At 36.2% G+C, this 18,084-nt stretch overlaps 2 protein-coding genes across 2 annotated transcripts; both read left to right on the top strand.

Moving 5' to 3' along the window:
- The first annotated feature begins 3,111 nt into the window (after positions 1-3,111).
- On the top strand, positions 3,112-5,475 carry LOC136248216 (uncharacterized). The gene is made up of 3 exons (XM_066040027.1): positions 3,112-3,615; positions 3,684-4,865; positions 4,948-5,475. The coding sequence occupies exons 1-3, from the start codon at positions 3,112-3,114 to the stop codon at positions 5,473-5,475; spliced, it is 2,214 nt and encodes a 737-aa protein (XP_065896099.1).
- A 1,289-nt stretch (positions 5,476-6,764) lies between these two features.
- Positions 6,765-11,325, top strand: LOC136247596 (uncharacterized). The gene is made up of 2 exons (XM_066039358.1): positions 6,765-6,902; positions 10,230-11,325. Exons 1-2 carry the CDS (start codon positions 6,840-6,842, stop codon positions 11,178-11,180), a joined length of 1,014 nt encoding a protein of 337 aa, XP_065895430.1. The 5' UTR covers positions 6,765-6,839; the 3' UTR covers positions 11,181-11,325.
- Positions 11,326-18,084: the final 6,759 nt, after the last annotated feature.

The following is an 18,084-nucleotide window of genomic DNA, read 5'->3' as shown; positions in this document are numbered from 1 at the left end:
GGGCGTAGCTTCTTCACTTGAATTAGTCAATGCTTGAAGTAGATCGAGATACTCTAATAGAACAGTCACATTTCTACAAGTGCCATATTTTTATATTGTAAAGTCTGTAAGTAGCTAGTAATTTAAACTATACAATCCGATGCTAAGCAGAAGTTGTAACTATGCTAAATATTGATTGCTGTGTTACAGCTGTTTTGTGACTGCTCTAATAGAGTATCTTGATCGTTTCAATGCAGTACAAGATGAAAGGCAAAGTGTTGTTAAGGGTTTACTAGTTTAAATGGGTGTTAGTTGACTGCAGTTGCATGCCACTAACAGGGCCGTCCAGAGAAATTAGAGGGCCCAGGGAAAAGAGTTAAAGAGGGGCCCAGGGGCAAGGAAGGGTCTAGATCCTGACTGCTCTATTAGAGTATATCGATCTTTCTTTAAACAGGTATTCAAGTGGCCCCTTTCGGGCTGTGGTAGGGGGCAAAATACCCCAGTTACCCCCAATGTAGGCGGCCCTGGCCACTAAAATTACAGTTATATTTTAATATTCTGTCACTGTAATCTGGGGTTTCTGTCAAAACCATGGAAACTCACCTACTGTTATCAACAGTGCATTGCTTATTCTAACAAAAAGTATTGAAATCCCATCCAAAAACAGCTTATAGCTGTAAAAAAAGTGTGCGTCCAAGTAAAGCAGAGTTAACTGCGACAAAAAGTAATGATATCATAATGCGGCCATGTGCGAGGTGTGCAAGTTGTAAAATTAATATTAGCTAATCAGATAATACAATGTTATTGTTAAAGTGTTAATAAGAACTATGTGATGCTGCTAGTTTTTAAGTGTGTGAGCATCTTCATAAATGCCACATAAATTTAATTCTCAATAAAGCAATGTGTATAGATTCTCTGATAGTAATAAATAGTTTGAGTTTGACCGCCTTTCCTGTATACAGCAATGCTACGAACAAAGGAAAGGTGGCCAAACTCAAACTATTTCTATCAGAGAATCTATACACATTGCTTTATTGAGAATTAAATTTATGTGGTATTTGTGAAGATGCTCACACACTTAAAAACTAGCAGCATCACATAGTTCTTATTAACACTTTAACAATAACATTGTATTATCTGATTAGCTAATATTAATTTTACAACTTGCACACCTCGCACATGGCCGCATTATGATATCATTACTTTTTGTCGCAGTTAACTCTGCTTTACTTGGACGCGCACTTTTTTTACAGCTATAAGCTGTTTTTGGATGGGATTATTATTTGTTAATTGGTACAAGGAAGACAAAGTCTTATAAAAACCAATCTCAAATACATCTAAATAAAATCAAACCCGCGGTCATATAAAAATACATCTACTTTAGTCTTAAAGATCAGTACATTAGGCCACTGCAATGAGATAACTTGTTTCTCATCAACCGCCCGCATCAAATTTTTAGTTATGCACATGCGCACCCATTATCGCACGTGATAAGGTTGGTATTAACAGCATGGCTCTCTTGTGTGTGACGGTAGTGGATTTATCTCGTAGAAAATCGCTGCTTCCTTGGGAAATCGTTCAATCCCATTCGGATACAGCTACCTTTCGTGAATTTTTCAATTCTGTGTTGGTTCCGAAGCTGTCTAGCTCATCAACCACCACTGAAGCACCACAGGTGAGTTCTAGCTAGCTAGCTATATTGTTTTAAAAATATGAGCGTATTTTGGAATTGAAATGATCATATGCATGGTCGCCACTGTTGAAGTTTAATAATTTACTGCATGCAATCATTATAAAGAGCCTATAAAAACTTCAGTAGCCGTATTGTCTATAGGTGGCCCTTTTATACAGTGTCGATCTATGGTTGCTTCTAGCTTCTTCTTACTTCTTATCTACTTTACCAGTTAGGCACTGGAGGGTGGACACAGAAGGCAGAGCCTGTTCGAGGTGTTTACCCATAGCCAAGGAGCCTAAAAGCTATATTGTATGATATTAAAGGACACTGGAGCTAAGATGGAGAATATGGTATAGGGAAAGTATACAGTGTATATTGTATTAGGTTACAAATATGGTCTTTGTAGCTATTCTCAAAGCCACAAAATCCAGGTGGGGTTTAGTTTATGGGATATTGAAATCACTTGAATACATGGCATTTTATTGATCCACCCAGCCATGTCTAGCCAACCCAGTGGCCTCAAAAGAACCCAAAACATACCAGGGGCGCTTATACTGAAAAGGGCATACATTATGGCTGCCATGATGCATAAGCAGACTTGATTATTTGATGCTTTTTATACTATAATGGCCATATAGAACGAAAATCTTTTACTGCATGGCATTAATAAAACTTTTTGCTCTGGTTAGGTGGATTTTGTTGAATATGGGCATAAATATATATTGCAAATTAGCTACTTTTTTATTAAGATTTTCAATTCACAGATTGCAGAAGTATTTGTTGGCAACAGCAAGGAATTCTTATCTTTAAAGGCTAACCCCGATTTAGCAGTAAATTCAGTAGCAAAAGAGTTTGGAAAGTTTATCAAGTTTTTTGTTGATACTTCAGAAGATGTATGTGTGGTGGAAGTTCAACGTCCAAATGCATTTGACATTTTGAAACAATCTCAGCTAGAAATATCAAGGAAAAAGGTTCCATCATGTATTCAAGAGAGAAACAAAAAGGATAAGTTATATAATGAAATCATATATTACCTAGAATTGAAAAAACTTCATTGGAATTCTAATGAGGTAAATTCATCAGGAACCAATTTTGTAAAATCACTGTGTGAGGTTTTATGGTACATAGACGGGCATCAAAGTACCATTTCTGCTCGTGGATATCAAATTCCTGCTTGTTTTAAAGATTTTCAGGGATTCAATGCTCCTGAATTATCAAAACATCGCAAACGCTCAGCAGGTAATATGTCTGCTGATATCATTCAAAGCTTGAGTACAAAATTATTTAGATTATTGCAAGCTAAATATTTTTCAAGAGAAAATTGGGCATCTATGAGGCAAAGTTGTGAACTGCTGGCAAACACCTTGCATCTTTATGCATGTGAAATTCAAGATAAAAGCAAAGTCATGAAAACTATTCATTCATCTGGTACACCCTGGAGATCCATTGACAAAAGTATGGATATTTTGTATTTAAAGCCAATTGGGAGTGTTTGCACTGAGCTTCAAGATATCTGTGAACAGCTCTCAAAGGCAGGCCCTTATTCCCTAATTGATTTGCATTCTTATCTACCCTCTGATAACCAGGAAAAGTATTACATGGTTAAGAAGCTTAAAGCTGGCTTATCTGTTTCTGCATTATTACTCATCTACTCAAGTGGTAATAATTGTGGAAATGCATATTTTGTTTGGCATGTACCAGACAATTGTCTTGATCAAGCACTCAAAAACAGCCAAGTGGTCATTGAAGAAATTAAAAAGCATATTCCAGTTTATCACACAAGGATGATGATTCAAGAATTTATTCAAAAGTTTGGGCGGGTAACACATACAGTTAAGCCAGCAGTTTTAAGATATTTTTATAAAGATCTTACAGGTGACTGCTCCAGTAGTGACACGACTGATCAGGCCGAAATTGACGAACGAGTGAAGCAAGCAATTGAAATGGAAGATCCATCTATAGTAATGGACCTCCGGCGTAATAATTCTGGCATGAAGTCTCAATATGACGTGTTTTGGGATGAATGTAGTACAGTAAATTACTTGAAGAATCAGTTGGTACAGCTGTGGATGATCGTCGTCATACAAATATTACACACATTGCAAGTGCAATATCAATCCGTGACTTTAGAGATCAAGTAGCAGCAAGATGTCCAGCAGACACTAAAATTCCAAGTGTAGAATGGAATAGATTACAGTTTTGGCCCAAAGCACCCAATTCTCTAAGAGCCCTCCACCACACAGGCCGTTTTAAAGTACGCTTCAAAGTTCAACAGCGTCAGTTCAGAAAAGATCACCCAGATTGTCATTACGCAGCTGGTGTTTTTCGATATTTAAGAGAATATGCAGTTCTTTTTAGGGAACACTGCTTATTTTATTGCCTCGATGACAAACATAGGATAAAAATTGGCGAGCCCAATGTCCCAGTAGCAGCAGCTGAGCGAGGGCGTCGTGTATTCACAGCACCTGGCTCAGAGTTTTTGGTGGCTGATCATGACTTTACAAAGCTCAGCTTTATACCATCAGTCTTTTTTAAAGTTGCTATCCCAGATGATATTTCTGGCTCTTGGTATTCAGGTAAAGTCCATATTAGTTTAAAAGAAGGTACTTTTGAGCCATCCTGCCCAATAAGGCATGCTTCTGAACTTATTTCTTTGATCGTTATTTCTTTTTCTTCGATGCTAATTATTCAGTCAAAGCCTATTTTGTTTTTATATACTGATGGGGGTCCTGACCACCGGCTTACTTTTATTGCAGTTCAGTTATCTCTGATTTCATTATTTCTACAATTAGATCTAGATTATCTTTGTGCAGCCAGGACAGCCCCTTACCATTCATGGAGAAATCCAGTGGAGCGCATTATGTCAGTCATCAACCTGGGACTGCAATGTGTTGGACTCGCACGGAATGGAATGGATGATGACAGCGAACAGTTATTGGGAAAAGCTGGAAATATGAAGGAAATTAGAGCTGCAGCTGCTAAGCATCCCACACTGAGAGAGGCCATAATTTATTCAGTTGCTGGTCCAAAAATCTGTCTTGCACAAGTCCTATCAAGACTTCAACTAAAACAAGAAAGTTTTAATGTTTTTAATGCTGCTACTGCAGAAGCTATGGACCAGTCTTTGACTGTGCTAAAGCAAATTGATGACACAATAATTAATACATCTATTAACAAAAAATCCCTGCCTGATCACCCAAACTTGAAAAAAGTTCATGCAACATTGCTGCAGGAAGCGGCATTACTTTTTTGAGATCCGTAAATGTGGCTCTTTAGAATGTAATATATGTAAGCCACCTCGATTATCTGAAGAAATATTTAAACAACTTAATTCATTGCCAGATCCTACACCTGGAAGTGACAACCATTATTTAAGTTTCAGCCAGATATTTGGTCAAGTTACCACTGAAGAACATCGACCATCTCTCCATGTCAAGACACCTAAAAAAACACTACCATTTTCTGCAAGTGTGCAACATGTAAAGAATGTTGACATGATGATGTTGTGTGAGGAATGTGATATGTGGCGTCTGTTGTACTGTAAAACAAAGTTAAAGAAAACACAACGCACATCACTGGAGTCATTGCTTGACAACTATTCTTATACATGTGGCTCTTCATTACAGGATATGGAACTTCCAGAGCCCTTTTCAGAAGTATATGTGCGCAATATCAATTGCTATGACCCTATTGAGAAGCTGTACTATTCAGCAGGCTATACTCCAATATGTATTTACTGTGCTGAAGAAGTTGAAGTTGATTTGGACTCAGCGTTTTACCCTCAATGTGCACACTGCCAAAAACCTAAAATAAAAAAATAGATCATACTGCTTTTGTAATAGTGTATTATACAATTTTTCTTTATGTGTCAGCTACTGTATGAAGTTTTTATGTGACTTACAAATAATGAGATAACCCGCCCGCCCGCATCTGTTATTCTATGAGAAGCTGATGAGAAACAAGTACATTTTATTATCACAGTCTATGAAATTAGTGATGAAGTCCTTTAGTTTTGTTTGTGGATATGAACACTGACATATTGAATATGAATGACTTGTTGAGCTGGAGGAATTTCTGTTACAACTGGTAACCGATAGCTACCGGGTAGAGAGTGTAAACACTGTGTTAAGTTAGTTGAGTTAGTGATAGTACAGAGACTAGCATTGTTTCAACATTGGTGGAGTAGGCAATTCACTCAATTGCTTGTATCATACAGTATGGTAGTACTGTATATTAGGGATCACGAAAAATATTGACCAGAAATCAGCCTCACAAAAACCTTCATGGTGCCTTGGCAATATTGGTTAGGTATAACCAAGCCCAAAAGTGCCTCAGCACAACCTGAAACTATTCCAATAAGTCGTACATTTTCTATCGTTTAGTGACATTTTCTGCTGATTGACCGACTGATGCCTTCAGAAAAGCGCATGTAACTCAATCACGACCAAGGCTTTGAGCTTGATTTTCACTGTTTAACATCGTTTCAGCCCGACAAGTGCTTTTCCTTTGTGCCTCGTTTATCTTCGCTGACAGTGCAAGGTATCAATTCACTGTAACTAGCACGTGATAGCTTCTCTCACTTTGTCTGTCTTTTCCGTAGTGACTTTGATTGATTGCAGAGGTTCTTTGTAATGTATGTGCTGCTGAAATAATGGTAATTGCTTTTAAAACATTTCCCCCACAGCTACATGACTACAGTGTGTAAAACTGTGATCAAACACACAGACACACATCTAAAATGTTTTATCATAATTTATTAAAAATGAAAATACCTTTGTAAACCAGTTATCAGCAGGATTTGCTTTCAAGATCTCTTCTGATGAGCCTGGTCATTTTATTAATTGTTGTACAACTATGACCTAAATATTAAGAATTGCTTGGTCTACTATTATTAATTGTTTAGATGTTAATATTAAAAAAGTTGCTCTACTATAACAAATACACTATTCTTATAAACAGTCTTCTCTAACACACTACTCCATGCACACAAACATCATGCATACAGACTACATACACAGATGTAATGCAGAACAGCTGTTAGCCAAGAAATTGTGACCGGATCTGGCAATAACTTTCAAATTTGCAGCCCTACAAAGTAGCATCAACAAAATGATTGATTTGTACAGCAAGTATTGGGACAATAAATTACAGGTGCTTACTAAAACGGTTGTAACATATTAACTGAATGACGTACGGAGTTGAAATTTGCACCATCGTGTTCACTATTGATAGGGGAATCAATTACTGGGTAAGTGTTTCCTTTTATCATCTTTCTTCATACAAAGGTGAAATTTATGTAGAAAGATCAATCGCTTAAATCGCTTTGACATGATGTAAAAAATGCCCATAACATATGTGTACTTCAGTCTACTGCAACAAAATGGAAGATTTTCCAACTCCTCTTGAGTAAGTAAATAAGATGATATCCAAGTTTTTATTGTTAGTCCCTTCCTTCACTAAGAAAAAGGTGTTCAAAAGTTTTACGGGATTTTTTTCAATAATATGCAAGTATTTCACCCATTGTATTCAATGCTTTATGCTGTAAATTTAGGCTTGTGGGATTGTGTCGGTTTTCACAGATCCGGTAACAATTATAACCTTGTCCTGGTAATCAAATATATTACTACTTAGTTTAGGGTTGTGATTTCCCAGACCTCAAATAAGAATTGTGTTTACCCTTCAGCGCTTTTGTAGTAAAATGATGCAGTTATACCATCTTATTCCTTATCACCATTTTTCACCACACTGCACACTTTGTTATGGTAACATTACCCATGTAATAAATTACTATGAATTGTATGGTTTTCTAATATGGTTATTACTGACCATATCCTGATATAATTACCTGATAGCATAGCGGAGTTGTGATAAGCAAATTTAACTGAATGACCTCACAGGAAACAATTATCCGCAGATGGTTACTAGTTATGATAACAAGGTATTCTCCCTAACCAAATACGGGAAATTAATGTTGTAATGGTGGCTTGAGTGTTGATATCTGATAACGTTTATTCCCTTATTAACCTTGATAAACAGGACACTACTAGTTGTTTACACTGGAACCTGTTAATGTGGACACGTGAGGACACCTACATAATCCAGACACTTAGTTAAGGTCCCAAAGTATCCCTTAGTACATAAACTGACCTGGAAAATCAGGACACCTTGATAATCAGGACACCTTGATAATCAGGACACCTTGATAATCAGGACATCTTGATAATCAGGACATCTTGATAATCAAGACATCCTGATAATCAGGACACCTTGATAATCAGGACATCTTGATAATCAGGACATCTTGATAATCAGGACACCTTGATAATCAGGACATCTTGATAATCAGGACATCTTGATAATCAGGACATCTTGATAATCAGGACATCTTGATAATCAGGACACCTTGATAATCAGGACACCTTGATAATCAGGACATCTTGATAATCAGGACACCTTGATAATCAGGACACCTTGATAATCAGGACATCTTGATAATCAGGACACCTTGATAATCAGGACACTATTGGTTGGTCATATTATACAGGTTCAATGTATAGATTAATCCATAGTGTTTAGAGGAAGTCCTTATAAGGTTATGTCTAGGGAATGTTATTATTTCTCACTTGTGTTATTGTTTATAACTTGTTTGGTAATAGAACACTTATGGAATACATGATGATCAATTGATCACATGATCATATGATCCACCAATTATCTTAATCAGGATACTAGTATCAGCTACTCCATCATGTGATTGTATTGGTGTGAACATGATCTCATGTAACATGTCCATTAGATTATACTGTGTACCAACTATAATATTGATCTGTTGAAATAATATTGTAGTTAGCCACTAATGACCTAGTTGGACAGCATTGGTTGGCTAATGGGGTAGGCGTTAAATGCTAAAATATATTATTTTACTCCCAGAATTTCAGTTGTGTTCCTTAGCTACATATATAGTAGAGTATATGTGATCAATAACACGTTGACCTCCTGTGAGTAGGCTAATACCTATAATACACAGAATGAATACTGGAATCTTTTAGGAAACAAAGTTTCTAAAAGTTCACAACAGAATAGATTTGTAGTTTTTCCCAAAATCCCTTATCTTACATTACGTCCTTTCATGCCGAACCTAAATGTATTTTTGCTCACATTAATGGCAATGAAGCATTACTGCACTTTGTTTGCATGGTCTCTGTGTGTGTAGTGAGACCATGCCCTGACACAAAGCATTCACCCTTGTAATAGTGACAGTGTGATAGTTAAGAATTGTTAATAGATGACATGACGACTGTTGTTGTACTGCCTTCTAGAAGTCAGTCACCAATACTCAATCATAACTTAGCAGCCTGAGTGAATTGTAATCTTGTCGTTAAACTTTAGCATGGTTCCTATAGGAGCTGTGGTCAGATATAATCCGAGGTAACTTTATCAGTGAGAACACAAACGTATCGCTTAGCAATAAAATTATTTAGTGATAGCAACAGTGAATTACATAAATATCTCAAGGAATTGAAATTAACACAGTTTCTTACATAACGTTTGAACTCACAAAGAGATGGCGCTACTATAAGAATTGAAGAATTTGGAAACACTTTTAAAATATGCAGTAGTCAGCATAAATCCTATTTTAATAACAATTCAATCCTATTTCAAGTCACTATTCTTATAGTTTAACAAGTCACTTTTCCTATTGTTTTCACTGAGGATTATTTCATCAGTACACACCTAACATGGCTGGTACCATCATGTTCCATTTATCATGTGATTTCATCCTATCACAGTAGCTATTATATTAGCTGGGCTCTGTTGTGTGTTGGGTAATGTAGTTAGTGTGTAGTGTTGTGGGTCATGTGATTAATTGTGGTCAAGGAAGCCATATCAGTTTTGTAATTGCTGTGATTCTGTTCTCATCATATCACTGAGGTTTCATTTTGATTGGCTAATAGTTTGATTGTGGAGTGGAAACTATACAGTGCTTGAGGGAACAGTGTAGCCTTGTAGTTGAGATAATAGCATTAGTAACACAAGTGCTCTTGTATGGAAAACTGAGTGGGTGAGCTGGAGAGATCAGTAGCCTACAATACTGAGTGCTGTAGTATAATCGCAAGGTTCATTTTAAGGGTTTCTATACAATCAAGTAATAATTCTTATATCCAGACTGCATACTACCTATCAATTAGAAATCATGACACTGCTGAGCAACCTGATTAGTTTGCATAGTTTTGTTTTTACAGTGGATAATTAGCTCTGTACCATGAAGTGAGCATGAGTTATGTGTTTGTTTACATTGTGATAAAATGATTTTCTGATCTCCAAAACAAAACTTTCTTACTTCAAAGCATGACTTGATACAGGCCAAAACTTGTACCTTGATCCATTTCATGGTGAACACAATGACACAAGTCCCAACTCCATAGTGTTGTATTAACAAAAGGGTCTGTCTATGAGACTAGCCTTTGTGTGGTTCCTAATGAGATGCTATATTTTATGATGTTTGTGAACTGCATTTTGCTACAATACAGCTTATACAACGTTACTGATGTAACAATTGTTCTTGTTTTTACAGGCTGGCATAATCAAACAAGACTTACCCATCAACACTCCACCATGTACTCCATTGAATAGCAGCAACACTTCATGTCATAAAGCTGCTACTCCAATTAGTGCACATCATGACAAACCATTACATCACTCAATCATGTCAATGAAGACCACACTGAAGATGGCACCCCTCTCACTAGGGGCCATATCCAACACTACCACTACACTAGATGATCTATTGTTGCCTGTAGTTGCTGATGGATACAAGTACCCCACTCCTAGTCCAACTGATTCGGCTGGCCGTGGAGGTAGCTATAGCCCTACTGAGGATACTCATATGACTTCACTACATCACACTAATATTGCTGGAGGGGAATTGTTGCTGTCACCTGATAGTCAACCAGCATTGTCTCCTGATATGATTGGTTGTAAACGTGGTTACTGTGGTAGCAGTTTGGATAGTCACAACAGTAATAGTTTGGAGCGTCACCATGGTAACAGTTTGAACAGCATCAAAGATGACCCGTTACTATTAGGAGATGGTAACCTTGATGACATGCTCATGACCAATAGCAACCTGGCAACATACGACCTCAGTGATGTGTCAGTATCTGATATCCTCAATGAAGTACAAGCTTCACTGGATACTACTACCTACCAGCCTACCACTCATTGTGGTCCCACATCACAACAACAGCCCCCAATTACTAACAATGCCATATCATTTGCTGATATCACAAATAGCAGTAACTTATTTGGCTTCACTATGATGTCATCATCAACAGCTAATTCAGCCAATAGAATGTTGCATGATCCTCTAGGAGTTAGACAACGTTACGCAGGGGTTTCCCCTAGCAGTGTTAGTAAACACAGATCACCTGACAAAGAAGCAGCAATCAGAAATATTGTAGACTCATTCCATCAAGCTGAACAGATGGTCCCAGCCAATGAGGTGTTGCCAACATACACCATGTGAAACTGGTTACTATAGTAACCACTGTAGTTTTGTAACATAGTATTTGTGTATGCAGTTACATGTACATATTTTTGCATTTCATATTTGAATTGTATTTACAATTATTTCATTGCATAATACCATAATAATAATAATTCTACTAATACTATGATAATTATTTGTACACTAATACTGATGTGCGTGTTAAGAGTTTGTCCCATATAATTTTTAATAATTATTATGGGGGAGAACTTTGGTGGCAGTGAGTGTAGCCATTGTGCTGTGTAATCATCCAGATGTTAAAAGAAATGATGTGCTTTTACTGCATATAATTGTTATGGATATTACCATTGAAATCACTAACATCAAATAATGTTCAGTAGTTTAAAGACTCAATTCATTGAATCATAGAAGTTTGAAATTGGCAGGGAATACATTATTGTACAGCTGTACTTGCATACAAGGAGATTATAATTGTGTTTTCAAGTGCGGCACATACACCACTTAATATTATTTTTCCATCTATATTATATATTATTATTATGGTGGTGCTCACTGCTCACCACTAACCAAATTTCAACAGAATGGCAATTCATTACCCAACTACTAAAATGTGACTAAATTTTGCAAAATCATCCATGTGGGTGCATTTGACACCTAAAAACATTTAATGATCAAATCACAAACTTTATAGTGCAAATCTACTTGTTAATGGTTTTAAGCCATTCTCTCAATACTTTAAATTACAAGGAAATTATTGAAATATTTTCAAAACTGTGCCCTGCTCTTATTGGCAACCCACTAAACATGAAAATTCTAATTATTTCACATGAGTGATTTTAGAAGACCCTATTTGCAATTAAGTTTGGTCACATAATTATGTGGTTTGATTGGCTTAATGTCATTCCTGGTGTTTGTGTAATAATATAATACTGACTGCTCTATTAGAGTATTTTTGAGTATGTAACTGTCAGACTGATTGATTGGCAGCAATAAAATTTATTTATTTTAGCTAAAAGAGTTGGCTGTTAACTAATCAATCAGCTGCAGCCTGATAACTCATACACAGTTGTATACTCAAAGATATTAAAACACTCTAATAAAGCAGTTAGTATTATAAAGTGTTGCCTCTTAAAAGATAGCTACTTTGGCACCTGCTGCTGCTGCTTATTCATTGTCTATAATAAAATGTACTTGGCAGTTCAAGTTAACAGTTGGGGGTTCAAAACCCTTCCTGGCCCTCACTATCCACCAAAATGCATAACTCACTGATGCAGATGCTCAGAAATCTGAAACCCTGATAGACAATTTGAATTAGTTCTCACCTATGAACCAGATGAACCTCTTCCTGGAATTTACAAAAATCTAAGTGTTCATTCTGGCCCAGATTGGAATCAGTGCAAGAGTTTAAAAGAATTGCATGATATTATTGCCCAGTGTTGAATCTTATCTCTTGACAATACAATTCCAACCAACTGGAAGACAGCCAATATTACCCGTCTCTCTAAAGGTGGCCAGCCTCAAAATTAAATAAGAAATCAAAATTTTGATGTAAAGTGCAGGAAGGAATTTTACACTTGTGTAGGAACATGGTTCCTACATGTGCAGAGCTTTATTGAGAATTTTGTAGGTTTTGTAAGAAAGATTCCTACACATTGAGCAAAGTGTAAGACATTTTCTTGCGGTGTAGGAATAATTCCTAAAAGTGTAGGAATTTGTAGGAATTATTCTTAAAATGTCTTACACATTGTGCCATATGTAGGGATCTTTCTTACAAAATTCAACAGTGTGGGAATATTTCCTACTAAATTTCTTAATAATTATACATGTGTAGGAACCATGCTTCTTACACAAGGGTAAATTTTGGTACATCACATAAGATGTGACCCGATTTTGGAAAATCAGTCACACATGAAATAATTAGAAATTCACAATTCACTGTGTTACCATTAAGACAGTTTGGCACTTGTTAGATTAGTACTAGTAATAGCATGGGTAGCAGTGAAATTTGGGATAAATATCACGAGTGTTGTATTGGAAATGGGGATAAATTTCACGAGGCGAAGCCGAGTGGAATTTACCATTTCCAATACAACAAGAGTGGTATTTATCCCAAATTTCACTGCTACCCATGCTATTCCCAGTTAATACCATACTCGCTGCATATACGCATGCTGTACATTAGCATTGCCATGTACGCAATTTGCGGCTATGTACTAAACACGCGTCGACACTAATTGGCGCTACATTGTTAACATAAATTATAGCCAATGAAATTGCAATTACAACTTTTTCACTGCTGTCAGTGAAATACGGGATAAATTTCACTGCTACTATTGAGACTTTTGTATGGGCAGTGAAACAGGTATGGTATTAGTATATGTAATAGGATGGATGGCTGTGGTATTCAGGATTAATAGTGCGAGCATTATAAACAGGAAGGAGCAAAATAGTGCGAGGTGAAGTCGAGTACTATTTCCTTCCAGTTTACAATGCGAGAACTATTAATCCTGAATACCACGGCCATCCATCCTATTGCAAATTAATCCGACAACCATAGAAACTGTTGCTAATTGAAAAATAACCGTTGCAAAAGACCAATCACACTTAGCAACCGTTGCCTAGCAACCGTTGCTATGGTCTCAACTGACTTTTACATTGGCAACGGTTACCTAGCAACCATTGCTAAGTAACCATATTGTGTTATACCTTGGGGCATCTATCACTATGGTAACAATAGTTGTCAAGTCGGACATTTACTTCACACCACACCAATCAAATTAGTATTATAGATTTTTGTCAAGAGACCTTGACAAACAAGTGTAATAATACTAATTCTATTGGCTAATCGCTTGACATATTTCAATATAATACGTCAAGCTGCTATTGAAAGTATTATACAGTAACACATTCAGTTGTTGGATTATTGTCAGAATTTGTAGTAATTCAAGGTACTGACTAACAATTGTAACCATTGTAAAGCTGATTAATTGGTTGGAATGCTTAATTTTGGTCATAAATATTTTAGTTGTCAAATGTGACATTAAGACTGATTTTCCAAAATCGGGTCACAAATGTGTTGTATTTTTGAGAAAAGCTTGTCACAACTTAACATTTTGGCTTCTTGTTTAGTTTGGAACATGTTCAAGTCAGCCAAATAATCATCATCCACCGACCAGTATAGCATCCAAGCATAATGTTGCAGTACATCTACTGTAACACTAGAAAGTGTCTAGTATTCTATACAGCTGCCAGCATGGTTATCGACAGCATACACTCTTGGGAGAGTAAGTTAATTTCTTTAGTTTATGAGATCTTGTTGCAAACCATGATGACTATGTTTCAAACAGTGATTTTGATGGACTTTTTCAAAGACTTCAATACTGTACCACGTTGTTGACTATTATAGCAATAGTGGAATGTATCAAACTATTTGTACAAATAAGCTGAGTCTTCCTTTGCACTATAGTGTTTTCTGGTGTCCTGCAGGGGTACATTTCTTGGCCCATTGTATGATTTGTTAAACATAATACTAAGTGATTAGCTATTTGCAGATGATTATTAATTTTGTAGGCACATCTTATAACTAAGCTTATACCTTACTCCAAAGAGCAAATGCTATTGCCAAATGGGCACATGAAATTAATTTTTAATGTATTGTTAACTCCTTGTAATTGCAGTGGTAGTCCTTCCTTTAATTTTTAGTGTAGCTCCATAACTTTGTAGTTGTTGAGTGGGTATATAGTGCGAGACGTTAGAAATGACCAAAAATGAAAAAAATCATGACAATTTATGTTAAAACTTCTGCATTGTAATGGTGTGACCTCAACATAACCCATTAGGACATGCATAAACTTAGTGAGAGTGGTTCCATATATGGACATATTAAGAGATACAATTAATTTAGTATTGCATGGGCGGTAGCTAAAATACGAATGTCATCATAAATGATTTTTAGATTTGATTTTAAGAAATCTGTCTTACCAAATTTTCACCTATCTTGTGACATGTTTCTGCACCAAAATATGAGGCATTACTCTGCATGGTTGCTGAGAAAAAGTGCACTCAGTATTTTTGCATTTTTCTCTATAAATACAGAATGAAATTAAAATCTAAAAATCTGTCTTACAAAAGTGTAGGTCTTAACAAAAGGAACCTTCACTGCAAATTAAGAGCCAGTAGGTTAAACCAAATTTCTAAAAAAGTTACAAAACACAATACTCTAATAAAGCATACATTACGCTCCCCCAAAATTTAGGGGGGTTAGAATTTTGATTTGAAAAGTTGTTGATCTTCACTATGTTTTCAAGTAGTATGGCAGGTGAAAATTTGGTGGATTTTTATTAATCACAGCTGGAGTTATTCTAAATTGTTTGTGGGGGTTCGTGTTTTGGTCATTTCTAACGTCTTGCACTATAATACTAAGTGTTGAAAGTACAAATTGTGGGCTTACTGACATATACTTGTGGTGAACTTCTTTCATTAACTGTTGAATAGTACCTTTACCAAGAATTGCCCGACTTAAAGAGCTTCGAGCAAAGTTATGTAGTCCTTGTTTTCTGTGCAGAAGACACTAATGGTGGACTTCATCCAGAGAGGACTACACCAAGTAGAGTATCAGTAGTGCCTTATGACCACGAACTAATGTCACTTTTATTGTTTCACTACTCAGTTTACAGATTAGTCCCAGACCACCACCTGCCAGTGGCAGCCAACATGTAGGATAGCCTTTGGTCTATATATTTACCAGAACAGTGTTTAGTAGGTTAACCCTTAGTTTCCCAGCACCTTTTTTCCATACATTTTTTGTACTTTCTGGTAAACTGTTTCTGAGTAGATGCTTCCTTTAAACTACTGGCTTTTATTTGGTTAGTAACCTCTAAGCACAGGTTAGAAATAGAAATTTCCTTAAAAGGATCTTGTTTATTCCTTCAGGCAATATAATGGCTATTTGTATTCCTATTCTTTCATGCAGTATCTAGTTATAAAAACATCACAGAATATGCTTTTCTATTCCAATTTTTTCTACAGGTAGCTGAATGTTGTGGCTATCCACTGAAATACAAAGATTCCTAATAGAGCAGTCATTGTATGTAGTAAAAAATTGTATTTCCCAAAAAATGTGCTTTGCTCATTGAAGCTTTGATGCCCAACCAGTTCAAAGATACGATACAATGCACTTTGTATTGAGTGACACAGAGCGATTAATTATGGGTTTGGGTTAGTTGCTAATTTAAGTTTCAACTAGTTGACAGTTATATACTAAACAACAAATGATTACTAAAAATAATCATTTGGGAAATGTGTGGATGTACATTTCTACCCATCATGTCAGCCACTGAGTAGACCACACTACAACACAGAGGACAACTAGATTGATAATAGTCCAACTTATTTACTGTCCCAATAGCAGTTAGCTAGTAGGGTTAATGTAGTACAGAATGGTAAGACTTTAAAAAACTGGATTCCACAATTGCATTTTTTCTGTCGATGTATGTGAACAATGTTCTAATGGCTATTTGCCCACTCTATTAAACCCACTATTGACCATGAGACACTGAGTGCTCTGTAGTTCTTTCACCTATCAGGTGAGTGTACCTAGAGTGATATGTATCACTTATACCACGACTGCATCAGGTTTTGCTGATATATACACCCTTACCCCTTGTGTTTCAGGCGTATATGTGACCGGGCCTGCGATAATAGGGCATGTGGGCACATGATTTTTGCCTACTTTTTCACATTTTCATCACTCATAACTTTTAGTACCATTATGCTATGGCATTGCAATTTTCAGCGTGTAGTAAGCATTTAATTGGCATCATGATGCAAGTTACAGAATGGAAATATACTTTTCCAGTACTAAGATATCACCTGTAGAGTGATTGGGTGTAGTTTGTGCCCACATGCCCTGTTTTCGCAGGCCCGGTCACATATATCAGTGAAATCATTCACAGCTGGGGTATAACTATTACATATAGTATGGTTATACAACCACAGAATTTTAAAATGTAGCAGTCTATTGAGGTTGTGTTTGGTCAAAAACGTACTCCAGCTGTCAATTAAGAATCCCTACAAAGCTAATAAAAATGAAATAGCCTATTGGCAGTAAAGAAATATCCTATTGTTATTTTTGTTACAGTTGTAATAGTTTTTATTTTGTGTGTAGCTTTTTATATTACAATGTTGCTATGTATGTGTTTGTAATGTTATGTGTACTCCAGTATGGAAGAACAGCTTTGCTGAGTATACAGAGTATTGTGATTTAAAATAATCAGTCAATCAATCCACTGACTGTTCTATTAGAATAGGTGACCTATATTTCTGAATCAAATTTACTGACATTGCACTTTTTGCTAATACATTCTACAAAAAACTAAAACAATTTTCTCAATTTTCACCTCATTGTTACTCTCCAAATCATTTTGGCATGCATATAATTATTTTAAGCAAAAATGGATACATATGTTGTATGTACAAGGATATGTGCATATATGTACAGTACAATATTGGCTTGTTAATATTCAATATTGGCTTTTTAATAATTTTGATTTCTGCATAGTGGATAACCACCTGCTTTTGCAGTGGTTTGTGAGTATTGTGCTTAACAATGAATAATGTACCTATCATTTGTAACCCCAGCACAGGCTAGGTGAGATTTACCAATAAAATATCCTGCCAGGTGTAGGCCACTGCAATAAATTTTCCCAATTTGCAATGGTTTAATGTCAGTTTACAGGTAGCGGCAGTATTCCAGCAGATAGCATTTGCTTTAATCTGTTAAATACCCACTTGATCACCACCCTAGCTGCCTATACTGAGCAGTACAGGGTTGGCATTGATAGGTGTACATATAAAATATGTGACTGGTTTTGCAAAGAGATACCTTTTTCACAAACACAATTTGACTCATTTTTTGAGCTTT

Source organism: Dysidea avara, chromosome 2 (assembly GCF_963678975.1).
Source record: "Dysidea avara chromosome 2, odDysAvar1.4, whole genome shotgun sequence".
Taxonomy (NCBI): domain Eukaryota; kingdom Metazoa; phylum Porifera; class Demospongiae; order Dictyoceratida; family Dysideidae; genus Dysidea; species Dysidea avara.
The sequence above is the reverse complement of the archived record's forward strand: the minus strand, read 5'-3'. Positions and strand labels throughout refer to the sequence as shown.